The following is a 26,829-nucleotide window of genomic DNA, read 5'->3' as shown; positions in this document are numbered from 1 at the left end:
AATTCCCCTACATCATTAGCCTGGTGCAGTCCGCCCGTGACCACACCGGGTGGAGAATAGGTCAGACCAATTCTGCCCCTGACATTTTTCAGGTGCACTTCAGTGCAGTGGCCAGTAGAGGGCAGGGCAGAGCAGCAGTATATTGGCTGAGGAAGAGGGAGCTTTTTCACCAGCGTGCTTGTGTACTTGCTTGTGTTTTGCTTAATTTGAAGATGCGAGAGTTGTTTATTTACCTAATGGCGTTCGCGTGATATTTCAGAGTTACGTGTCAGACGAGGGCTTGAGCTCACATTACTGGAATGATAATAGCAGCTTTCCTGAATCCAGGGGCGGGGTGGCGGGGTGGGGGATAACTTCCCCTCACCGACCCTCTCCTGTCTTCTTCCTCCATACTTACCCTCTTTCTCTCAGCACATGGATGTTGGAGTCCCCGTGATGTGTTCCAGATGCCTTAGCTCAGCGAGCGCATTGACAAAAACCTACTGCTCCTCTTCCAGTTGCTCTCACTCGCTCTCCCCCAGTTCCTCATGCACACACTCACTCACTCGCTCTCTCCTGCAGCTCACTGTCTTGTTAAAGAGACACTTCCTTGGCCCAGCAGACTTCCTGGATATAATTCTATAAAACAATGGCTTACTCTGTGGACACATGGTCTTCCTCCCCTTCAAAATGGGATGATGGTTTCTGTGAGTGCATGTGTGTGTTATATGCCTACAAATATACACAGATATGCATCATTCTAGATGCAAATTTTATGTCTCTTTGCTTCTTTAGAGTCCCTCTTCATGTGCCTGGGTATGTGCTGGCCTGTGTGTGGCATTTGTGACCGCACAGATCGTGACCTGTGTGTGTGTGTGCGTGTAGGACGTCTTGGCCTGTGTTCCACCCTGCTTGATTAGCCATTAGCCAGTGGCTGCCCTCTCCGATTCCCCACACAGTAAGAGAATCTCTCGCCATCGTCGTCCAAACCCAAGCCCTTCAAAGAAATCACACAGACACACACACATACACACTGAGATCCTGGGCGGCTGCCAGGCTTAATCCCAGCCCTCATTTTGGGGTTTAATGACCTCAGGCAGCGGAATTACCCTGTCACAGTTGCTCTGTGGGCTGCTGTCTCATGCGTGTTCACCCTGCCATCATGCTGATGGTAACTGAGATGAGAGCATCTGTCCGAGTGTGCCTTTCCTCCGCTGTGCACCCGCAGGCCCGGTCGTGAAAGCAAACACACAGTGGACGGTGACCGTGGTGTCATTCGCTCCGTATGCTCCCCCGAGTCGCTGTTGTCACAATGAAAAATACAGACATGTTTGACTTTTCGATGACTCACTGCCAGTGTAATGGCTCATTAGAAATGCTGCCTGGGTATTGATTAAAGGGTCATGCCGCTGCTTTTACACATCAAGATCAGTTTACTCGTGGGATGTACTACACATGCCGTGAGCACAGCTGATGTGATGTCATCAGGGTTATCTCTGCTTGAACTTGGAGACTACAAATTTACAATAGAAAGCCTGCCTGTAACCGACTGAGGGTGTGGAGTCTGAAAGAGGCTTTTACCAGGCTAAGTGCAACAAATGAAAAGGTGCTAGAAGTTGGGAAATGTAGGATTAAAGGGAGTTTGAAGCGCAACGCATACCAGGGACTAATAGTTGCCTCTGCTGCTTAGATTCATCAGGTTATTGATTATCAAAATAATAGTACATTCTCAGCCACAACTTATCTATCAATCAAGTAAGGCTTTGCATATCTTTTTGTTTGTAAATTCTTGCAAAAAATAATGAATTCTTGGCCTTAAATACTTACCTCATGGCCTGATTTTGTCTGTAGAAATGACACAGATTGTGACTAAAGATTAGAATACGCCTTCTCAGATCATTTGCAGTCTGTGTCACATTTTCCACATTTTAATAACAACCTCTCTGTGCTCCCTTGTTTGACATACTGCGTCTGTCTCTCTCTCCTGCAGGGCGCCCTAACAAATGAACGCGACTATGAGAGTGTGGTGATGATGAGGATGAGGCAGGCTGCTGAGCGACAGAGACTCATAGAACAAATGCAGAGGGACGATGAAGAGGACGCTGCCGGGTCATAGCACAGCAGGAGCCAGCTCGGTACCAGCCTGCAACTATTCAATGAATACTTGTTTCAGGCTTTAGTTTCATAAAGCCTCTTAAGTGTTTTCTTATTGTTTTTTTTCTATGTATTACACTGTAAGGCAAAATAAATCTTTTTAATAACCAAAAAGAAAGTTGTTTTTTTTATCTGTGGTTTTCATGAGTTTGTTGTGTCTTTTTTTTTTTTTATTGAGAGTGTAGGATGATAGAGGGAGAGACAGAGTAGAGAAGAGAGGTCCTGCAAGTTCAGAGGTAGGAGTCCTAATACTCAGGCTGCAGGGGTGAATCAGTACTGCACATTATCTACTGTCACCATGTTGTATCAATGTGTGGACGCCAGTAATATCTGATAACTTACTACTGATCAGTATCTTACAGCAAATTGGACTGTTTGTTCAAAATAAACATGCTGTAGTCTGTAGGTTTGCATTTCCATCTGTTTCTGACAGATACAAAATTTTGTCTATTGGCTCGTTAGCCGCTGCAATAAACTGAGGTTTTTCTGATGATTGGGGAATTTAATTTTCAATTATGAAATGAACAAATTATAATATATCTTAACATAATACTCCCAGTGTGTCCTCACTGATGCATCATTACAATGTCGCGCTGCAGTGCCTCTGAGGATTTTTACAACTTATCTGAACTCTGATAAATTCAGTGAGTATTCCAGGGAGTATTTAGTGTTTATTCATTGTGCTGAAAAAGAGCCAGAGATTGGCCGTGCAACACCACACGTAATCAAAATGGTATAATGATGTAATTTGCATCTGTCAGCCATCGGCTGGCTGGCTGTAATGTCTCATTACCTCATCATTGTAGCCAACTTGGTGTAGTGTAATGTAGCCGTTCCTTTTTGTTGTCTGCATACACAGTCAGTAGCTCTGTGAAATGGATAAAAGGATAAAGGAGAGGAGAAGGATGCAAATATTTTTCTTAACTGACGACCACACTGAGGCCATAACCTGAGATGACATGGCTTTAAGGAATCCCAAACCAAAAAGTTTGGGAACTCCTGATGTGGATCATCAATATTTAAAGGAGAAAAATGCGCAAACAGTAACTAAATATTGCCACAAATAAGATTTTCTTTGCTGAAAATATGCTTGCTCACTTTCTTGCTGAGGGTTAGGTTGAGAAGATTGGTAGCACTCTGACGGTTGTCCGTTTAGTAGAAGCTGGAGCCACAAGGCTCTAAGCTTAGCTTAGCTTATCTTAAAGACTGGAAATGTAGGAAAATGCCTAGCTTGGCTCTGTCCACCTACAATACCACCTTTGAAGCTCACTAATTAACACACTTTATCTAATATGTTTAATCTGATCAAAACTCAATAAACAACACGTTGGGGTTTGACAGGGGGTTAGGTGCTGAACTATTTTTTGGCAGGCAGAGTTGATTTTCTGGAGTCTTGTTGTCACCATTAGCTTGCCAGGCAACGAGCAGAGACTCCGGGAAGTCACTGCTCCCGGCCAAGAAATTGTCTGGCATATAACCTCCCGTACAACCGCATCTGGCTGCAGCTTAAAATTGGACCAAATGGACAGACATGAGAGTAATATCAATCTTCTCATCTAACTCTCAGTAAGTAAGCAAATGGCTTCTTTTTTTTTCTTTGCAAAGGCAAAGAACCATTGCTTTAATCACCAACTGAAGGGCTTTCATTTAAGGAGTCCTCAAACCTTTTCTGAACTGACTCCTACAGCGTGAGAACTGCTACATGAAGCATGAGCAGTGCATGAACATCCATGTTTACTTCATGTCATGATATTTGCAGCAGTGGGTGTGCTTGTTCTGGGGCAACCTACCCACCTCAGTGTTTCCATTTCATACACTCCACCCTTGATCCTGGTGGATCCTGTCACAGGCCGTGGACCAGCCTAAACTGAAGAACGTGCCACTTGCTCTAAAGACTGTCTTGTGTTCTGTCCTAAGCTGTTTCACAATAGTCTTATGTAACAGATACCTAGAAGTTGCTCTGTATTGCTTATTTATGTTCTCTGAAGTGACACGCCACCACTCTATGACCCACATTAAGTCAGACACTGCAGTGCCACACTGTTGCGGTTGCCATGAGTTTTGTAACAAGGTCCTCTGCCTGCGGAACATCTATCCATCAAAATCGTATTATTTTCCTGTCCCTTGGGGGACTATGGCGTAATGGTGTGTCTGTATTTGCGGGCCTGTGTGGCGACGCTTTCTCCTGTCAGTGTGTTATTTAGGAGCCACATGGCAGCTTCGCAACATCCGAGCCAGTCATCCATCTCTCCACGAGTCCTGCGCTGCCTCGCCGTGGCTGTTACACAATGTCCAGCTGCGGAGCGGTGCAGTGCGGTGGGAGACATCTGCTCCTCTCCTCCTGCAAAATCCCCTCATCACATGGTTTTGTTTATGCGTAGCCCTTTTCATATCCCGGCAATGTGAAAAAAAAAAAAAGCCCAGAAACACACAAACTCTATCCAAATGACAACAGAGGAAATACAATTACAGGAAACACATTCACCACCAACCCTGCCCTGAGCCCACAGTGGCTTGTGCTGCATGCGAACCAGGATGGGAGGATGAGCCTGATGTAGCCTCCATCCTATCAAGGATTACAGCAGAGGCTTGGAATCTTAATAGCATCTTCTTCGCCGTTTTCCTTACATTGTTCGGGTCAAACCTGTCAGTTGGTTTGTGCAAACAGTGTCTGGAATCCCCACGGTCTCACAACTGGGAAGCACCGGCACCTTTTGATCTTTGGTGCGGAGGGGGAAGCGAAGTCATGTGTGAAGCAGCAGGACTGGTAAGAGTATGACTGTGAGCTGGCTGGCAAAGTTTCTGGTTTGCGGCTTAGTGATCCGGGCTGGCCCCAGACGTGCGCTGGCAGACCTGGGGCTGTAATGGAACCACCCAGTGTTTGTTGGCTCTCACAGGCAGACCTCTTGCACTCTGTGTGCCTACAGTGCGATGCCTCACCTTGGTGCATACATCATCCCTGTAAGGTGCCGCAGAGCTGCGATGGCTCACAATAATGATCATTTCTTATATATGACTATTGTTAAGTGTCTGTTTTATGGATTACCATAAAGCATGCCATTGTTTCTGTGGTAAATCTAATAAGGATTGCAAATTGTTTTTCTTTTATTAATAAGTACACAAGCAATCCACATCATTACATCATTTAATCATAAGCATGTGATACATTTACAAAAACATCTTTACACAGTACTGTGAGCACAAATCCATCTAGCATTGAGTTTTATTTGCTTGGGTGAGGCCTTTTGCACAGGCTGAATTTACAGACATGCCTTTAATTGAGTTCTACTGCCAAATGACATATTAACAGTGAAACTGGCCCTCACTCCCTGCACATGGTCACCAGCAGTAAGCAGCAAACAATATGGGCAAAGGGTCCTGTAAAACTCTGGAATGTCATTCAGTGTTCCCCTGAAATTGGTGACCAGTCACCTATTGGAGGTAATCTGAAACGTTATGTCTGCGATAATATCATTTTAAGAACTTCATTTTCACTTGGCAAAGGCCTGATTTACTAGCTGTCAGTGTGGGGTGGGGAACCAAAGTTTTAAAGAAGTTGACAAAGTTCTTCATCATGACACATTCATCCTTTTAAAAGGCTTCTACAGGTACATTGATCCAGTCAGCACTCCCATCACTCCGTGTCCTTGTGGAGACACCACACCAGCGTCTGTCCCACCCCCGTCATCGTCAGCACGCGGAAGCCGATCTTCTCCAGCTTGTCCAACACGAGGCGAGGTGGGTCGTCCACATGGTACTCCGAGCTAAATGAGCATAAACACAAAGTAAGTGGACTTTCCACAGATGTGGGGTTTCTCTGTCTTTCAGTAAACTTTGCTTGGGCCATAGAATGCTGTTAATTGTTCTGGTGCATGTTCACTTCCTTCCACACCTTGGTTCATTTCCCAGCAGCATTTGAATCAGATTGCCAATGACAACACTTCCCTGATCTGTATTCCATCAGCATGAATGGTTTATTCGAAAATGTGCAGAGCAGCAGCTCTCCTCCGCCACGTGACCTGATCTCAGCTCTGTGGTCAATATGTACACGTTAGCTGCCAAAATGAAAGAAACACCAAGTGCCTAAATATGGAAATGTGGCCCGGTGTGAGCACATTTACAGTCCACCTGGGAGTGGAATCTGCATGTGTGTGTGGACAGTTTACACATTACAGTTTTCTATTCCCTATTTGCAAGATGCTGGTGGAGATGGTTTCCTCTAGGTAATCAAATCCACATCCTGTGAGGGACAGTTTAAGTCTTGGTGCTTGTATGGATGACACCCTGAGCCAAACCATGCCTCCAAATCGATCACTTTACTTCCCATCATAAGGTCATGCCCGAGTTTGACTGGTTACCTGCCACATTTACTTTAAGTCCCCTCATTAAAATAAGCGATTGCCCCATTTTCAATACTCACAAATTGTTTCCCAGCATGGTTGTTTTCCTTGCTCCCAGGTAGTTCATGACGGCTGGATCAGAATATTCGTCTCCCACATTTGTTGGACCATTCTCCTGTAAGAAGCAATGAAGTAGACTAACAAAGTAAACAGCTGATAGTTTGCTTAAGATTAATTGACAAATTATTGCTTTGCTACAACAGTATCTGTTATGTGTTATTTGTGCAGTATCTGCGTATCACCGGCTACACCTGCAGCCCTGTGGCAGGTGCGGATCATAATCTCTAATAAGTGGACAGCCTAAAAATAGTTCATCCAATACTCTAGAATTAGGCTGCTCGAGTCGTGCAGACAACAGAATGAACATGCGCAACAAGGGGCCGACAACTTGGCAACATGTGTTTTTAATCTAGGGAACCATGGCAAAAAAAAAAAGAAAAAAACGCAAGCATACGCACGCTGCTTGCTCCGCTTGTAGCCTTGACTGTTGTTTTCCAGCATGCAGAATATTACAGGCCGATGCATAACTATACTCTGTAACCTTGATTGATTAGTAGTGCGCGCTGTGTTGTTCTGTCAAATCAATGACTCCCTGAATGTCCAACTCGAGCGCGCCTCTTCAGAAAGCATTAAACAGATGCGGGATACACACCAGTCGGATCTGCGTACTGATGAACATGTAAGGCATCCCTGCTCCCTGGCGATGGACCGTTATTCCTCTGGGAATGACCGCTGAGGTTTCTGCACGGACGCGACAGTCCCCACTCCAACTCGCGCCTCTGCTGACAGCTCTTTGCGGAATGCGGAAACACCCACCGCGACGGACCAATCACAGCTCCCCTCGCCGTATCTGTTTACATTGCTGCCTGCTCGGTGCATGAAGTCTTGCTTAACTGGTGTGATCAGTAGTTTGTTGACATGAGAAAAGTTGGCCGATGTGAATGTTCACAGGATTTTTTTTTTAATGCAGAGTTCTCATAAATTGTTTAATTACTCAGTTTTTTTTTTTTTTTTTGTTTTTTTTTTTTTGTCAGAATTATAAATCCTTTGTGCAGAAATCCCCTATACCTTCTAATCAGTCTGTGGGTGGGAAAGTGTATACATTCTCCCGTGATTTGTTAAGCAACAGTGTAAAGGAGTGAGTTTACAAAATAACGGAAGACTTATAGCTAAATGCATTAAGTATTTTGCTTTTATTCCAGGCCACACTTTCATGCTTTGTGGAAAGAAATACACATTTCTGAAGCACTACAATTTTGCTCACTCTGTCCATAAGTTCTCATGGATTCAGTTTATGAATCCATGAGAAATTTTTTTTTGCTTAAAAAAAATTCACATTGAGCCCACACGGTCTGGAACTCTAATTTCCTCCTCAGAGATTTATTAATTTCCTCCTCAGCGCAACAATAATAATTCTGGATCAGTCTTACGACTGAGAGGGAAATGAAAGACATAGACCACAGGCAAACAACAATGGTGGGGACTCTGATAAAATCAGCAATATGAATGTAATGTCCCTCTGTTGCTGGAGGAGCCCGATGGACATTCAGTTAGGCATTGCATGTCAAGCTGACTGGGAGGGATCCTGTAAAGCCTGATTGCAGCTTGATATTGTGATGGTAGGCAGACGTGAATCCAGGCAAACCACAACTCATTCAGAAATTTCCCTCAGCACTATCAATGTTGAACACATCATCTGGTGGTTTACCACTTTAAGATGTTTCTTTTTTCCTCTGTTGAGATTTTATCACATATTGCTGCTACATTTGATACATCTCTGCATCGTGAGACTGCATGGATACTGTTTGTTTACTGCCTAATGTGTCTGCCATGACAGTGTCATTACCGCCTCCTGAAGTGATCTGCAGGCTATAATCTGTACCCCCTTCATTCAGAAGGATGCAGGTGCTTGGTGAGAATTGCTGAGAAGATTGCCACCTACTGGCTTTCAAAATCATTGTCATTCAGATTGTGGTCCTTGTCTCTTCTGTTTTTCTCCTTTCACAATGGTAAAAAAAAAAAAAAAACATTCACACACTTTGATAAAGGCTGCCACACTGCTTTCCTCTTTGGACAACATTCACTTGTTGATTGACAGGTTAGAGTTTTGGCTTTCAGTACTCATATGAATCATTCTCGGTGTGAAAAACTATGGTGCGAATATCTCTATTCTTGTGTTTTATCTGTCCCTGTTAACCCGAGACCCATTCTTCAGGAAAGAAAACAGGAAAGCAGCAGGGTTGTCGCTGAGGCCCCCAAAAATAAACCAGAGACCCACCCCTCTCGCCAAAAGAGCGCTGTCTCCAAACATGTTCCTACCCGAGCCACTTCCTGGACTCCCGCAGTGTCTTCCTGCACTGGCTCATCTGCTGCTGGTTATTGGTGTGCAAGGTCACCTCTTCTGTGACCTGTGGTGACAGTGGAGCTCGTCCCTGGTGGGTCCACAGGAAGCAGTTTGATCTTTTGATGAGGCCTTTGCCTCCACCTTCTCTTCTTTAAGTGTGATGGCCTGTTGCAGGAACGCTTCCGTCAAATGAGCTGCGTGTGTCGTGCAAAGAATTTCCTGCAACTAAAAGAATGTAAATGCCACGACAGCTGTGTTACACTTCAAAAACTCAGCTCTCAAAAACATGACAAAAAAGCAATGAAAAGGGAGTAATGTTACTTAAAATAAGCAAAAGCGATCTGCCAACAGAACAGAAAAATATCCCCAAGATTTTTTAAACAAGTAAAAATATCTCGTCTCAAAGAACGAACCACTATCTAAAAAGTAGTGCAGTCAGACAAAAGAACAAGCACATTTGACAGGATACAAAGAAGTTCTGACTTCAACAAAGCAGTTTTGTACTTGTCAGTGTTGATCAAACAGCTTTATAATTCTGGAAATTCTAGTTTCAAGCATTTAGTTACTCAGAAGCAGTAATAAAATGTCTGTAAAAAGTTATATCTTAAGATGAGGATAAAAAAGCATGAACCAAACAAGTGAAATGCTCCAACATGAAACCTGCCTTGTAAGAAGATTTAGCTCGTCAGATGAAAGACAAGCATACATTGCCTTGATTTAAGATATTCCATCTCAGATTTAGCTTTTTTGCAGTGCATGCAGAGCCCTTAAAACCCGACAAATAAAAAAGCAATATCCACTGAAAATACTGCAGAATTCTTCACATGTTCTCATATAATTCTAACAAGTTTAGGAGTGCATTTGGATCTCAGAACATAAAATTTCCTCCTCCTCATGTGCCCCAGGATGTGTGATTTAACTGAAGAAATAAAACATTGGCACTAAGAAAAAGTGAAAAGAAAAGCAGTTAATTATTGGATTGTATTCCATGCAGGGCAACCTACTTAACGTGTGTATACAGACCAGAAACATGGGACCACAAATCATGCTTGAAAAAGAAACTTCATGTCATAACGCCTCAGACATCGCGCACACACACAACATCGAGCTCTCTGTGATAAATATGTCTGATGGATTTACTTGCTGTGAATATGTGTGGGTGAAGACCTGCGCTGGACAGCTGCACTGCTAAAGCAATCACTTTAAATCACTGAGTGGGGACCGCATAGGAATGAGTTACACAGCAGCAGGCAACGTGTGTGTGTGTGTATGTGTGTGTGTGAGATGATTTACTGTAGGTGTATGTTGCAGTGATATTCCAATATTCAGCGGAGAGATTTAAACTGTGGGAGAGCAGAGACAAGAGGCAGCTCTTTGATAGATTGGGTGTTAGGGTTACACTCCGTATAGGTTTACATCTGCTTAATTTTGATGAATCACTGTTGAGCCGTGTGTTTCTTGTGGAGACTTTTCTACTTGTGCACTTACACTTGTGTGCGTCTGCATCTGCCTGTGCAGCGCAGCTCCCCTCAGAGGAGCTGCACAGTCCCTCCTCTGCAAGGAGATACATCACTGACCTCCTTTCCTTTGCTGTTTTCCAGATTACACCCAGCAGCTTACATAAAGTGTCTCCAAGCTGCAGAGATATTACCCAGCAGCCTTAGCAAGGTTAAATTCTCCTTTTCCCCCCCTCCTCTCTTTGTCTCTTCTTTTCACCTTACCTCACCTCTCTTCCGACTTTTCCCTGCTGCACTCACTGATAGATGGTGCCGCTGGCTTTAGGAATTACGCAACACGTCATAGCTGTACGTCCATCGCTGTGAAACATTTCAAACGCTGTCACCAGGTCAACATTTTGTTGAGAAACACCAGGATGCGGTTTCCGTGGTTGTGCGCATACTGGAAGGGTTTGTTTAGGGAGACTTTCTCTCCGTGATTAAGAATAATGTCATCAGAAATTTGGAACGACAAGTTCTTACACAGTGTGTCTTTTCTCTCAGCACCTCGATGCAGAGCTGGATTTTGTGCAAGAAGCAATGTCCCTATGGGTTACCGCAAATGGGACCGATCGGGCTATTAGTAACAGGAAACAACATGATGCATAATAAACACAGAGGAACAGAGAAGGGATTGAAGAGGGCTTGAATGTATCAGCAATGTAGCCTGGTTCGTTGGCCGGCGTTCCTCGTCCGTGTCTGTGTTGCAGCCCAGTGAGTTTGACCACAGTCATGTGCGTTTAGTGAGATTAATTATTACTGCTTGGATACAGTAAAGATGACTCTGGACGCTCCTGTTGGACAGAGCCAAAAGCTAAAAGATAAAAGAATTGTCCATTTGTTAAATGTGAATTATCTTGACTCAGGCTGTCAGTTCAGTTCATCAAAAAAAAGCTCCAGCAACACCTGTTAAATCAGTGGCTGTGAAGAAGCAGGCGCATCCGCACAGCATTCACTCTGACACAACATAATTAATTAGATCATTTGGTGAACGTTCAGACATCACCATGAGAGTTCAGCCAAACTTTTTCTTTTTCCCAGGGATTTCAATGTGGTGGAGAGTTTTTCTTTGGACTGAAAGGATTCTCAGTTCTTCGGAAACAGGCTTCCTAAAAATCTGAACTATCCCTTTTTAAAGACCCCAGCCTGACCACCACTTTACAGCTCGTTCATTAAGTTTTATTTCCTCTCATTACCAGATCATAAAAGTGTTCATTGCCGTCCTCCCCCCAAAGTCAAACATTTTGTTTGAATACCCTGAAATGACATGAAATTTAAAGGAAATTAGTGAACATTGACAATAGCGGTAAGCATCAATTTCCTGAAGGTTTGCAAAAACCATTTAAACTATTATGGCTTGAATTAAGTGCACAGTTAAATACACTTTTTTTCCCTGAAGAATTACTTTTTACATACAGTAGAGCTTTTGTTTCAGCTTTTAGATTTGGGCAATGATTATGCTTTCATTAGTGCCAACTAATAATGTGTTTGCTTGACAGGTGTGTTAACATCCAAACACATTATCTCAGTGCATTTTTAAAGGCATAATCTGGACCATTCAGCATTAAAATGTTTAATGAAACCACACATATGTGTATGTTTCATTGAGTTGTGTACTGACATTATCCCAACTGTTTCCAACCATGTTCAAACCCAGAGAAATCTGTAATTTAATTCAAGGCTGCGTTTCATTGGTCAAAGTGTCACACGAGAAAAGGTTGATGGAAACGGCAAAATGAAAGCAAACTTTCCTCAATTTCATAAAAACGTTTTTACGCTGGCTGGAGGTGATTTATGCACTGAACTGGTGATGGAAACATAATTTCCCACGGCATTTTGGAATAGTTCACTTTTAAGAGGAATGACTGATCAGCTGTTTCTGCTCTGAGAGAAGAAGCAGAATTGACGGAAATTCCTGAAATTCTCTCCGTTTTTCTCTGATAGATGGCCAAGATGACTGGTTGTGTTTCTTCTTCTTCTTCCTCTTCGTCGTTGAGGTTTATTGGAGGTCGGCAAACAACTGGCTTTGTTTTTCCAGTTCGTGTCTGCTCATTCTTCTCGTCTGTTTATCGCAGCCATGTCTAATATAGACTATACCAGCAGCCCCCAGCAGTAGTTCATTTCTTCTCCAAATCAGTTGAGTGATACATGCCTAATAAGCATTTTCTCTTTGGATTTTTTTTTGCTACGTTTTAAAAGTTTGCTTCAAATTCAAACTAGGCAAACTAAACAGCTGGCCACTTTAATGTTTGCTATTGTTTCTATTGCTCAGCCATGATGGAGCCACGATCCCATGCTAATTCTCAACGTCATCAAACTCCGACTCTTGGTATTGTTTTGACTCCTAGCAGCAGAAATTACATGTGTGTTTAAGTCGTCAACTTAATAGAACTTCCAGTTTATTAACTATCACAGCATGTCAGTTTCCCTGGAAAGTTGTGTATAAGGACGGGGGGATGGACATTAAGTCTGAGTGAGACGGATAATTGGACAGACAAAGAGAGGAATGACAACACGGAAGCATACCGCTGGGACTGAGTCACATCATCATTCCCATCACGCCTGTGGTTATTATCATGTTTTTTATTATATGTAGCAGCATGTGGTTGTTGTTTATGGACAAGTCCGGCAGAGGTAATTTGCTCTGTTTATGAAGGCATCTTGAATATACCAGGAATGGGTGCTCCTAGAACAACAACTACGACAATGAGCTTGGCAGGAGCGAAGGGACAGCTTGACTTTGTTTAACGCATAACAACAACAGCAAGGCTGCACAATAGCTGCCCTGGCAGTTGCCCTTTGTTGAACAGGGAGCTCAGAGGAGTTTCGCTGGTTTACACTGAAACTTAAATGCATTGTGCTGTGCGATGTGTGTTACGACCAGAGATGCACATAGCTTATTTAGTCAGATACTGAGGTGACTACCATCAGATGGTGTTTGCTAGTCACCCGATACACAGGTCCAGTGTCTTAAAGGTCCAGTGTGTAAGATTAAGTGGCATCTAGTGGTGTCTGAATACCCCTCACCTCACTCTCCCCTATGGCGGCAGTGAAAACCATGAAAGAAGCCAGTGTTTACGCTACTGTAGAAACATGGCAGTACAACATGGCAGACTCCGTGGACGAGGACCTGCTCCCGCTGTCCATATTAAGAGCTCTTTTTAAGGTAACAAAATCACGATTATTCTTATTTTCAGCTGATTATACACTAATGAAAAGGGTTAGGACTTTTTCTTCCCCAGCATTAACTCTGGTGATCACTTGTTGCCATGGTTGCTTTGCTGAGGCATAACTCAACCTAATGTAAAGCCTTAAGTTTTTATTTATTTATTTATTAGGGCAGTCAAATCCTTAACATGCGTGTGTCGGCTACAGAAGCAGACATGACATTGTCCCGTTCAAAGCCCAACATGATTTTCCATGAATAAATCAGGAGATCCTTTCAAATGAAGAGCCTGACTGCTAAATATCCGGTTGGGAAAGAACTGTCTGAACAGAATATCCAGACGCGTAGTGGTCTTTAATATCGCAGCCCGCAGTCGACAGTATAATCACGTGAAAGAGGAAAACTTCAATAGCTGCGGCCTCCACTCGCCTGACAACAAAGACGGAAAGAGAGCGACGGCGATGAGAGTCAATTATGTGACAATGATGTCATGGTAGTACTGGCTCTGATCAAAGCCACATGTCTTATGGGGTTCCCTTGCTATCCTCCGTGCCCTGCATCCTAAACACCAGACGCTGGATTTTCACACTGACAGTGATTGGAAGTGCAGGTGACACACACAAATCATGCACAAACAATTTTACAAACACAGACGAATCAGCAAAAACACGTTATATTAGAAACAAGCTATCACCAGGATCATTGCAAAGCACCACTTCAACACAGGACGACAGTAAATTACCATCTGGCAGTGTGATTTTATTGTCTTGTTGTGACAGATAACAAGTAAATTACCATCTCGGCTCTGAATCCATGAAGGGAATGCATCCGGAATCTAACCCTTTAACACGTTTTCGGGGGTTTTGAGGTACGCTGAGACTGGCGTGACTATCGTGAGTAACTCAGTGGAAAGTGGAAATGTTATGGTTTTACAAGATGATAGATGAAGCTGAGGGCAGAAAGTCACATTCTTAAATGTAGTGTGGTTGGGATGGTTTCTGTGTTCCCAGACCAATAGCTCACTGACACTTATCTAATTCATAATTTGCTCCTTTATTACAAGCTTCAACTGAAGCATGAGGTCACGGGGGAAACATGGACACCCACACTGATACACACGCACGCACATGCATATGCTGTGTGCTATTATATGTTTGCATTTTCACTCTATTTCTCTGTCTGGCTCTGTCTCCCACTGTATTAAACTGAGTGGGAGGTTGAGTAATGAGGCTTAACATATAATCCAGACCTCCCTTTCTTATCTTTGCTTGTTCTCTTCTCCGCTTTCACTCCTCCTCCTACTTCTAACTGCTTCTAGGAAAAGTCTGGGTTATCTTCAGCACTCCCCTTTTCGGCTTAAACCAAATTGCATTCCACATAAGTCAGATCCCACGTATCACCAATCAGCACTCATGTTGGCGGGTCACTTTTGGATGTTGGGATGTTGCGGGTGGAGCTTTGCGTTGTGCTGTGTTGCTCTGTGAACTCATCCACATTTGAAGAGTTGCAAACTTTGAGCTTCTAGTTAAATGATGTTAAATTTTGCTTTAAGTCAAGTGCAGTAAATTAGTGGACTGCTGGAGCATCTTAAGTCATGCCAGTTTCCTCGATTGCCTGCGTTCCAGGAAACTGGGGCAAATCTCCCAAGATAAAGCAAAGGCTGATTAAACACCATTCTGTCATCACCATCAGTTTCACCCAGAATTCTGAGTGCACATACAAAGCTAAGACAGTTACAACAAGAGGGCATTATTGTATTTTTTATGTATCTGTATTTATTTTGAAATGCATTGTTTAGTTAAATTTGTTGCACATTAATGAAAACTGTGTAACTCTAACTGGGTTATTCTTTAAACTTAGACATTACCTTGGTTGGGAAGCACAGCTGTTCAGCATCGCATCGGGTGTTTCTTGTACGCCCAGACGCTGGGGATCACAGAGGTAAGAGGTCAGAAATTTCACCAGGGAAACTCTGATGTCCAGCTTTAGATGGAACCTAGTGTGATATCTGAAATATCTGATTAGCAATGTCACGTTAACAGGCCGTGCTATGAATTTTTCCTATGTTTAATTATGAGTTTCTGTGTGTGGAATGCAACAAAAACTCAAGTTAGACAGGTCACGCACAATCAAACACAGTCAGCAAAGCTATGCCTAACTGTACCGCAGTCAACAGTTGCATTTCTGTTTAGTATTTTCTGAATCTTAAGTCAAGCCACAATATAATCATCTGAAGTGTACTGTGTTGGCATAAGTTTCCCAAATACTGCAGCACTGAGACAGGATACTAAAACAATTGACAAAGATGTGTGCAAGATGACCTCAGAAGGATTAGTACATCGCATCATTCTCTTTCGTGCTGAGCGCTCCTGTGGTGTTCCAGGAAAGACGAGCTTGTCTGGGAGCCGTTGTACCGTTGACTCAAAGCCACAGAGGCTCCCCTCTCCCCCTCTCTGTCCCTCCATCTCCTCCCCTATCTCCTTCATTCCAGCCTTCCTCTCCTCCAGCTCTGCCTTTCCAGTCCTCCGCTTGCATCCACCCCTGCCATTTTAACCCCCTCCCTCCTCCATCTATCTTGTCCTTCACGGGCTGCTTCCCATCTTCCCCTTCGTCTCGGTGCACACTCCAAATGCACCAGCCTAGGGTGAGTGGCTGCTTCTTATTCCATGTCAGAGTGATCCCAACTGGGCCACAGCCTAATGAATCATTTCCTCTGAGATACGGTGAGAAAATCACTTTCAGAGTTTGGAGGGAGCAGTTGATGCAGCATGAAGCTCACATGCCCTGTCCTCTCTGTGGCGAAGCCAGGCACAGTTTGTATACACGTGTGCATGCAACCGCTCACACACGCACACAAACCAACACAGAGGGATGGCTGATGTTGTGTGCCTCTTGTTGTATTCTTTATTTTACAGGCAGCTACTTTGGCTCCGTGAGGCCACAAACTTGATTAAAATGGTTTAAGCCAAATGAACATATGGATATCAGATGTTGTGCCCTCTGTCTTTTTGCACGTCTTTTCTACCCTTTCCATTCTGCGAAAACAAACTTGGGCACATACGTAACTGTCATAGCACACTGCCACTCATCATATATATGCATACCCTTGTGCAAATGCGCGTGACCTTTTTTCGAGAGCGTTCACTAAATATCCACTTTGACTCCTCTGACCTGACACACTCACGTTCGTACACAGCCTGCTCTCTGTCACGTACCATCTCCCCCTGGATTTCTGGACCTCCCTGCTGCTCAAGCTGTGTGACTTGGCAGTACACACCGTTGCGCAGAAAACACAGCACCCAGGAGGTCATCGAGTGTGTGTGAGAGAAAGAGGGGAAAGGCAGCGGTAGAGATACTGCATGCATTGTACAGTGTGTTTTCGTGTCAGCAGTATGTTTGTGTTTGTGCACGTTAAGCACCATTAAACAGGTGGCTCCGTATGGCTGTGCAACCAGACCCTGGTCCCGTCCTCAGAGGAAACACTCCTACAACTCCCAGGTTCCCTCCTGGCGTCTCATATTTTCATTTCTGTGCTATAATGGCATTCGTCTCGCCTTGTCCTGTCCACCCTCCATATACTTTATTTGAACTCCCCCCCTTCTTGACTATAGCTTCTCCTTTGCCCCCTCAGGCTATTTCGCTTGGCCGCTCGCCCAGATCAGTACACATTCTGTCCCCCAGTCATCCCGGTCATTTGGGAGAACCATTTTCCTTCATGCATGTTCAGTGTTCCCCCTGAAGTTCCTTGATTTACTCCCCCTCGTCCTCCTTGTACAACTACATTAAACAGAGGTCTCTGGCAGCCGGGCAAAGGAATGAGCCAGAAAAAGAACATGCCACATGGAAAGCTTTATCTGTTTCCTCCCAACACTCATCTGAAAGAGATGTCACAAGCTTATCCAGAAAATTGGGTAAGAGCTGCTGCTCCCCCTCCTGCATCAGTGAGACTTAGATAAAGCCAATTTCTAAAGATATTATTCTGTTTTTTATGCCTCCAAATACCTTATAAAACACAATGTCAGATACTCACGCACAATATTTTCATTGCAAGCTATTTGACCACAGCTGATGGCTGCAGCAGCTAAGAGTGGTATCCAATGGATTTTGAGTTTCAGTCCAAATGCAAAGAAAATGTCAGTAAAAGCCTCGTTGGTTTTATTGCCAGATTCTTGTAAACCACGCTGGTTCACCATTCTTACATGACCAAGGTGAGGACCTGCCAAAGTGGAATATGCCTCAAGTCTTTTTTTTTTCTTTCCTTTACCCTTTCAAGTGAGTTACTTCCTTGTCCTGTTCCACGAACCCCTGCGTACTCAATCAGCAGTTTTGGCTGCACAGATTCTTGCTTTGGCATCACGCTGCACTTGTGTTTAGCTGTTGCTACATCCAGTGATAAATGTCCTCGGCCTTTATGGAATTCCATCAGTCCAGCTCAGCCATATCCTCAGTGTGAGTGTGCCATTTTGCATCTGTGTTATAGTTGGCATGCTGAGCACCAAGGTCTGCTTACATCTAATTAACACTCTGATAAATTAACACTCCTTGTACTAAACAAATGTCTGCCTTATTTCCACAATCACAGCATGAAGGAGAGCAATTCCCGGATATGTGTTGGGCTGAGGATGGTGCTGGCTCTCCTTGTACTGCATTCTTGTCCTGGCTTTTTTTAATCTGTTACTTTGACTCTTCTTTTCAGCCTGCTCCTCGTTAAATCCTCCATTTCTGGTGCATTCTCAAGACAGAAACATCATCGCAAAACGCTGCATTATCTTTACCTGAGATATCAAAAAGAGTCCCAAAGCAAGAGGGCTGGTCATTGTGCCTTAATACATTTGAACCTTGTGGAAGTGCCATGGATATTAACCAATAATGTATCTGGTAAACTTGTTTTAGAGACTGGCCATGTCATTGGTCGAGCACACAGGTTGAGCACTGGCCCCTTCATTCCGTGATTGCGGTCTATGTGAGGTCAGGAGGTAATAATGGTGAGCCACAGAGATGCTTTTGCTCTCTCTCTCTCTGTACTACATCACTCCCATTTAGCCACTAATCTTTTCTAAATAAGCTGAATTGACGCAAGTCTAAATATTGGACTGTGAGAAAAATAAACAATCTGTGAGAATACGTCTCCAGGCAATAGAAGCCCTATTTTTTAAGTAAATTAAATTCGTTGTTGAGTCTACAGTATTTGTCGTTGCTATATTGTCTACATTGTTTATAGTTACTGTAAGTATTGTTTCATTCTTTTGTTAATTGTATTTACAATGAAAAGCAAAAGATTAGACTTTGTTACTAATTAGCCCATACTTCTTGAACTCGATGCGTGTGCGTGTTGGAGAACACGATAGTGTTTCATAAAAGCTAAAATCGTCAAATCGTGCCTGTTTTTTAATAAGACCACGGGATAATGGTTAACATCACTGTCATGCTATTAAAACCGCTGTGTGACCACACAGGCTTTATGAGCAGGGACATGGTCATCCTCAAGTCACCACAGCCATTAGGAAAACAGATGCATTATGGGATGAAAGCTAGAGACAAATGTTAGTGGTGATTAACATATGTAGCTCTCGTAGGGATGATTACAATATGTTGATTCAGTTGCAGCGTTTGTATGTGAGCTTCTCCATTACTGTATGCGTATGTATGACCTCCCTTTACTCCCTTTATTTTTTATAATTCCGTCCACCTTCATCATCTCAGTTACGTGGCTCAGTTATGTGAAGAACATCATATAAATCCTGCAGTATAGTTTTCCCCTACATTTTATCTCCACATTCAATTTGTAAATAAATCTTTTTGTCTGCTAATTAGTACAAAGGTACCCAAACTTATTGGGCTGGGGTTCCAAATTTTAGATTTCTAAATTGTTCACAACCCAAGCTACTTAATGTTTCTGTCTTCTTTTCCATTATGTTCACTAGCTGGTGGCTACCTTTGTCCACCTGCTCATTGGTACTGGTACTGGTAGTGTACAGTGGATGCAGGACCGTTAAGCCAAAACAATTGGTTGCAAGAAAACTTTGTGGAGCTGAACAACAAGGATGGGTGATAATTGTCTGTGGGTTCATGCGCTTTTGAGGACTCCTTTCATAATATGCGTGGCCATTTGATCCATTGATTAGAGCAGCTTTAATACTTATGAGAAAATCTGAGCCATTTGTATATCGGGGGGATTGTATCCCCGAGGCTGGGAGAGAATGAATTATTCATTTGTGGTAGTAATACATCCCTTTCTCTTTCTTCTGTCATGTGTTGTTGAGTTTGTACTTTTTTAAATCGCAGTGCATTTTCCCATGTCATCCACTTTGCATGATGGAATTGTTTGTGACTGAACCGTGCTGTTAAGTATACTTTTTCCTGTAAAATCACCTGACGTCCTTCCTTTTCTCACTCAAAAGCTGACATGCTGCACCAGAATTGGTCCTACCTTTTATGACACGTCATAAATCAGACCACGAGGTACGGCACGCTAAACTCTTCCCTCGCAGTATGTTATGAAATGAGGAGTAGGTGTGATGTCAGCTCTGGGCCAAACCAAATGGGTGCCATGGGATGTGAGCGATGGAATTCAATTGTTTTGGGGGATGGGGGGTAGTTTTTATGTTTCGGAGTGTTTTCTCAGCTGGTCCGCGCAGGAGGACGCAGGCAGCCGTCCCTTTGCACTCAAATGTCCTCATGTTCGCACTGGACCTAAAGTACAGATGTATCCATTACGTCAGAGAACATTCACGCTTCAGTACATTCAAGGAATTGGTCAGCCCCAATATTGGTGACCTACCACAAGTACAAAGACAGATGTTCAATATGCATACATGTCTGTTAGCTGGTGCCAATTTGCTGGCTACATGGAAGTTGTCAGATATGTAAGTGCTTTTAGATCTTTTATGAGAAACTTACTCACTTGATGTAAAAGTCTATAAAATTTGCAGACATTAAAAGACATGTTATTGAACTAATTATAGTCTAGAGCTGGTAGTTTAGGCAATTTAAAGGAAAAAGCGATTGAGATCACAGGATGTCCGGAGTTCTCCTTACAACAAATGTCCTCAGGCCCATAATGACATTTATGTGTTGTTTTCCTTCTGTTTCAATCTGTGGGATGATTACATTTCCAAAAAAGAATATAACTAATATCCTCTAAAATTAGAAAGTCTTGTCATTATTTTGAAAAGGGGCTGCTCAGGGATTAGGGGTTTGGAACAGAGTTATAATTAGACTCGGGTTAAAGTTAGGGTAAGGATTACTGTAGAGCATTTCATTGTTGCGGTTACAATTAGTGCCTGGGGTTACAGCATGAGCTCAAGTCAATTACATGTCCCCACAGCTGAGTTTGTGTGTGTCCATCTTGAAGTGTATTTGTATTTGTATTTGTATTTGTTTTACCAGTTTCTTTGAACTGTGCCAAAGATATTGCCTGGTTCTTCTTTTTTACAAGTCCAGTTTTGGACTGATTCTCTTTTCAAACATGGCCAAGCCCAGATACTCTACAGCCCATGTAATTCCCAATTTCCAACCTAACAACAATAAACGCAACAAGTGGTCTACTCCTGTGTGCATAGCAACCTCAATCTCAGAGAACACACATTGCCTCTAAAAACTGGCAGGCCCTTAACTACATAATTTTTCTTGGGCAAAGTAAAATTCTCTCAGAACTAGAGGGGGGAAAAGAGGGCAAAGCAGAGTGTAGCTGTTGGCTGCAGCTTCTGGCAGCGCTCAGACCACTGTGATGCGGAGGGACTTGTGTTGCTGAGACGGGCAGAGGAGGCGAGAGAGAGCAGAACGTCTTATTTTTGCTGGCAGAGGAGAGAAGTGCTACCTCGGAGGCGGTTCTCTGCAGAGGCCCATACATCTTTGTTCCTGGCACTCGAGCCAGCGGGGGGTGGGAGTGTGTGTAGGAGGAGTGAAAGGGAGAGAGAAGAGTTGGAGGGGAAGGGGTGGGGGGGGGCGGTGTGATGAGGGGCCTATGTTCCCGGGGAGTCAGCCAAAGTCCAGGACTCGCTTAATGGGTTCTCCTCTGCTATGCGATCCCAGTTTGGAGAATTGGAGCAGACACCCCGACTCCTGTCTCCCCAGCTCTGCCCACTGTGATGGGGCTTGGCATGTGGATGGTGGTGAGATGAGGAGTTGTGGATGCTTCTCTCACTTCTGGTGTCTCCTAGTCACAGAAAAGGCACTGGTTGACAAAACCAAAGCCACCTGTGTGCGTGCGCAGCGATCTGACTCACTGGCTGTCATTCATACCAGAGCTCCCCCTTCCTCTGACTCATCAAATGACACTTTACTGATTTGTGCTATACACGTCCTGAGTGAAACTGAACTTGCAACTGGATGAGAGTGCACTTCTTCTGGAGGCACTCGGTGCCCTTGACTGAAACACTGTCTCCACATCTTGTCAGGTGGTGAATCTGGGAGGTGATACAGAGCAACACTGTCCAGTGTAACATGAAGAAGGGAACACATGGTGAAGCAGTTTTGACTGTAAATTTCCTGTCAGTTGTTTCCACTCTTGGTCAAGCTGCTTCTTGGACTCTTGTCTAAATGTGCTTGGGTGTAAGGTTTCTCGCTGTCCTCAGATGCCTTTATTCATCTTTGTTAACCGGTCCCTTTCTGTTTTCTTGTTCACACTCTGCAGCCACCAGACTAACGAAAGATGAATCATAATTAATCCTCTGCTGCCTTATTATGATTCGGACTCAAGTCATTTATCATCATCTGAAGAAGTCAGGAACAGATATTTTTGAAGTGATTTTACTGGGCAAGAGTTTGGGCAAGTGGGTGCAATATGCACAAACATGTGATTGTATTTGAAAGCTGAGCTGTAGCCCTGTGTGAGAGGTCCAACAGCCACTATGGTTCAGACAGAGGTAGCTCACTGCAGATGTGTTAACTCCTTCTCTGCCTTAACTGAATTATGTAATCAGGAGCTACTGTACTCATGCTGGAGAGCTTAGTGATTTAAACTGTTTGAGTTTATGATTTGGTTTTATTGTAAACATGAAAGCTATAATTATTTCAAAAGCATTTCACTAGACCACCTCTTTTAAAGGCTTGGCATGGGATTGTTATTGGGGTAATCAAGTTGAGCAAGCTCGACCAACTATTTCCAAGTATGGCAGGCGAAGAGGAGGGCTGCGTGCTCAGCTGCATGCACCTGAATGTCTCTCCTGCACTCTGTCTTAAGGTCTGGCACGGGCACCGCTGTCTTACATAATGCTATGAGATCACCCACCAAAGATTTAATGCTGTAATACATAGTTGTTGTTGTCATCCATTGTGTTGCTTTACGCTCCAGTAGACCTAACAGCTTTCTCCAAGTATCCAAACAAGTGTGAGGAGGTGATGCAGAAAACCCCTTTTTTTTTTGTTGCAAATCTAAAATATTGCCAACCCATGACTTTGACATCTCAGAATAATTTCTCTCTGGAATACTGAGTGTAGGCGATGCCACCGCGTAAACAGTCAGAACATGATCGGCTTCTGTGTCCTCTCAGTTTTTCCCTCTGTGGGATCGAGAGGAGGAGAGGAACCGTTGGCCAAGTCCTCTAATGCTGGCAGGCTGAGTAAACGGTGTCTCCGGAACCTTGTGTTAGCCCCAGCATTTCCATAAGCACCCTTCATCCCCGCTCTGTTATTCTTTATGATCCGCACCTCCGCTCCAGCTCAAGCCGTCAAGCCGTCTTCCAGGACCTCTCGGCCTGTCCCGAGCAGCCTCCTGCACCCACTCAGATGCCTGTTTGCAGCGTGGAGTCCACCGGATGCATTGTCCTGTGAAGACCAGCTGATAGCCAGCGTAATTTCACTTGCAGAGTCAAAGCACCCACACCCACACATTTGACATCCTGTCGACATCTGTTTTCTAGGAATTGTTGGATGCTTGTCTGGCTGAATATTAGTGGCGCCTGTGTGTGTGTCCCTAACAAACAGGCTGTTGACTCTGCTTGCTCCTGATGAAAGTGCTTAATTTCCACTTTCGGCGATGTGTTGCAGGAACAAATGTTTATGTAATATTTTGGCCCGTCAACACTCGCATACCCACATGATCAACAGATTCAGAGAGAGGTCGACTTCAGAGAGAGCAGAGTTGGGTAAAACACACAGATGGGCAGAAAGAGACAAAGTGTCAGAGGGATGTTGACCTCTCCTGGTGCATGTGAACTGCTTATGCACTGCTGGTACCCTGTGTGCTGTCATGAAGCTAATGAGTGCTGAATAAAGCATAGGGTACACACTGTTTTAGCATGTCCCTGTGTACGTGTGTGTCCACATGAATAGAATTGAACTCTGCATCATGTCAGCTGCATCATCAAAGCGTTGTTGCTGCATTTGTTTATCAGGCCTTCGCAAAAGTATCTTAAACCTAAATGTACCATAGATTTTAGAAGTAAGTACACTTTGCATTGCTTTTGCAGTCCACATTTTCCTTTCTTTTCAGTGAAAGTGAACCCCCTCAAAATAGGCACAACACAACGCTATGTGAAATTGTCGTTTAGGATAACAGGAACTGAAATATAACATCTCACACTGTCAGCAAGCATGTTCCAAGCGTGGACTGTTCCAAGTCTTAGCAGAGCAAGGTATTTTCAGTAGAGTGGTCAGCTCCAGCAAACCGTTATTCTCTCAGTCAGTGGGGAAATTCTGACAGGCAATCAGAGCCCACTACAAAAGGAGAATGTAAAAACAACTGAAAATGAATCCCTACGAACGCAAATAGCTTATTGCTAAATTGTTTTGGTCTGGCATAAAGCATTGCCAAGAAGAGGGCTTGAAGTGGGATGGCGTGAAAAGCGAGGGAGGGAAGGAGAGGGGTTCTGCCGCAGCGGAGAGCTGAATTATGGGTAGCTTGTTTGACAAGGGTGCATGTGACACTTTTTGTCAGGGAGATGGTTACAAGATATTTCATACCCCAATACATGAGCTAGAATTTGAGATACAGGCACTATAAAAGTGAGGCAGATTATGACAGATGGAGGGTCATTATGCTTTCCTCAGTCACTATTGTTCATCATGAGTAATAACGATTACGCAAAGACTGTTCTGCCTTACTCTTCTGTTATTTCTCTCAAACAGTGGATATGAAAGACTGCATCTCGATTGGCCTTGATGTCAGTGATGGTAATATGTTGCTCGCTTGTTCTTACCAGCGATTATAAAATATTGCATTGGCCTATTCATTGTGGATTCAGATGATTACCCTAGCTGCACTGTGCCAAGGCCACTGTTTCAGACCACAGACACAGACTGCTGGACTGGCATCTACTCAGGATGTTCAGACTAACATTAACCATTTGTTGTCTCTTCTGCATTATCTGGCCAAAAGTATATGGACTCCCTTTTCTACTTCCATTTGTGTACTTTTGTTTTTGAGCTGTTCAAATTAATGAAAATCTCAATGACACAGCAAATATTTGAGAAAATAGTATGTTCAAACTTTGTGGCAACAGTTCAGTGAAGGCCCTTTCCTGTTTCAACATAATGATAGCATAATAGTTTGGCGCTGACTTGCCTTCACAGAGCCCTGAGTTCGCCCCCATCCAAAACCTTTGGCATGAATCAGCAACTGTGAACCGAGTCCGAAATCTTGTGGAAAGCCTTCCTGTGACGTGTAGGTTTCTACATACTTTGCGTGTCCTCATACTTTTGGCCATATAGTCTATGTCCAAGTACTGTAGATTTCTACGAATAAGACACTAGTAGAATTAGTTGAGCCTTTCAAGGCTGTTAGATCTAATCAATTGCGAATGAACTGTGTTTACTGACAACAGTTTTACCAAGTGTTCCCATGTAGTGATATCCTTTACACAATCATGTGTTCACAAAGTGGTGAACCTCGCTCCATCCTCGCTCGTTAAGGACTGAGTCTTTCCAGGATGCCGCTTTCATACCCAATCATGATACTATCACCTGTTACCAATGAACCTGTTTACCTGTGGAATGTTCCAAACAGGTGTTTTTGGAGCATTCCACTACTTTCCCAGTCTTCAGTTGCTCCTGTCCCAACTTGTCTGGGTTAGGGTTTGGGTTATGCAGTATATGGTCCGGCAAGCAGTGGTTGTCAAATGCCCTTGTACAGCATGACACTCTTTTTGAAAAGCGCACTCACTGTAACTTTAAGAATCTGGTGGCTTCGTCCTTCAGTTGAAACATGATCCCTCAGTGTTTACTTTGTTGTTATGTTTTGTCAGTCTGGTAATGCGCCAGTTTGTCCGTTAGGTCTAATTTGATTATGAGCTGCGATGCATGTTGAAGAGTTTGTGTCTTGTGCCAAGAGGACATGGTTAGACTTTGTCTGACATGTGCCATGCCTTTCTTGCTTTCTATCTATAGAGCACAATACATGGTATAAATGTGCATTCACAATTTAGCAAAACAAAGTATAAATATCAAAGATCACTCATTAACTTTTACCTTTAAACCTAAATATATGAATATATCTGTTTCATGCCAGAAACATGAATTCATCAAAGGCATTACTTTTTATTAAAAAGTTAAAATTAGAAATTATCTGCACATCTTTAAGCCTCTCTCCCTCGCATGCATGGGATATCACTCTGCTGAGTGTTTCCAATGTTCTCATGTTGCTTGAAAAAATACACGGAGCAATAATCTGATTTATTTCCTCCCTTTTCAAAACAAATCAGATATGTCTGCCTCTAAGAGACACTTGTACGTGCCTCTTGAAAAGCTTCCAGTCTGAGTTACACAATAGTGGTGCCAGTGCTGTGTTATTGTCTGAGCACACACTGCTATCTCTGACGCTGCACAAGATTGATGGCCTCTTGAAGGTGCTGGACCTACAGGGGAGTACTAGATTCTAACTCTGAAGGTCCACCAGGACTGATCCATCATCAGATAAATGAGATCACAAGCTATTTGCAGGAGACATACTATAGTAATCTAATTTGCTTTCTAGGTTTGGCAAATAAAGAAGGAGTTTTTGTGTTTGCTTGAGGAAAACCTCGCCAAGTCCTGTTGTTCTTAATAGAAAGTAAGGAAGTACAGCTGTTTAGACACTGAAGAATGTAAATGGTGCAAATGCGGTCTGTAAGCCTTCTTAGCCACATCACCTCTTCACAGTGCACACAGGAAAAATTGGAAATCCTGACATGACCTCAGCCTCCACATCAGCATGTCTTGGTGATGGAAGAAGGCAGTCTGGAGGAGGAGAGCTGAAAACTTGTCCACCAACACGGCCTACGCGCCCTCTCGTCTCACTCCACTCTATGAACATCACACTGGAGTGCTTCAACTTTGCCGTTCAACATAAATCATAGGAGACAGTGTTGCTCA

At 43.5% G+C, this 26,829-nt stretch overlaps 2 protein-coding genes across 2 annotated transcripts in view; one reads left to right on the top strand and one right to left on the bottom strand.

Moving 5' to 3' along the window:
* Positions 1-2,243, top strand: part of dnajc17 (DnaJ (Hsp40) homolog, subfamily C, member 17) — a 32,015-nt gene extending 29,772 nt beyond the window's left edge. Inside the window, exon 11 of the mRNA XM_076749162.1 lies at positions 1,970-2,243. Coding sequence (XP_076605277.1) covers positions 1,970-2,095 — 126 coding nt within the window. The 3' untranslated portion in view covers positions 2,096-2,243. The remainder of the gene's footprint in view (positions 1-1,969) is intronic.
* A 3,017-nt stretch (positions 2,244-5,260) lies between these two features.
* gchfr (GTP cyclohydrolase I feedback regulator) lies at positions 5,261-7,344 on the bottom strand. The gene is made up of 3 exons (XM_076749156.1): positions 7,186-7,344; positions 6,554-6,648; positions 5,261-5,897 (listed from the first exon to the last, which is right to left on the bottom strand). Exons 1-3 carry the CDS (start codon positions 7,219-7,221, stop codon positions 5,768-5,770), a joined length of 261 nt encoding a protein of 86 aa, XP_076605271.1. The 5' UTR covers positions 7,222-7,344; the 3' UTR covers positions 5,261-5,767.
* Between the last annotated feature and the right edge of the window lie 19,485 nt (positions 7,345-26,829).

This window comes from Chaetodon auriga, chromosome 14 (assembly GCF_051107435.1).
Source record: "Chaetodon auriga isolate fChaAug3 chromosome 14, fChaAug3.hap1, whole genome shotgun sequence".
Lineage (NCBI taxonomy): Eukaryota > Metazoa > Chordata > Actinopteri > Chaetodontiformes > Chaetodontidae > Chaetodon > Chaetodon auriga.
The sequence above is the reverse complement of the archived record's forward strand: the minus strand, read 5'-3'. Positions and strand labels throughout refer to the sequence as shown.

Excerpts from the sequence above, each read along its gene's own strand:
- gchfr (XM_076749156.1), bottom strand. The coding sequence starts at position 7,221 with ATGCCTTACATGTTCATCAGTACGCAGATCCGACTG. Across the intron at positions 6,649-7,185 it reads TCAGTACGCAGATCCGACTG|GAGAATGGTCCAACAAATGT; the intron begins GTGTGTATCCCG and ends TGCTTCTTACAG. Across the intron at positions 5,898-6,553 it reads ACCATGCTGGGAAACAATTT|CTCGGAGTACCATGTGGACG; the intron begins GTGAGTATTGAA and ends ATGCTCATTTAG.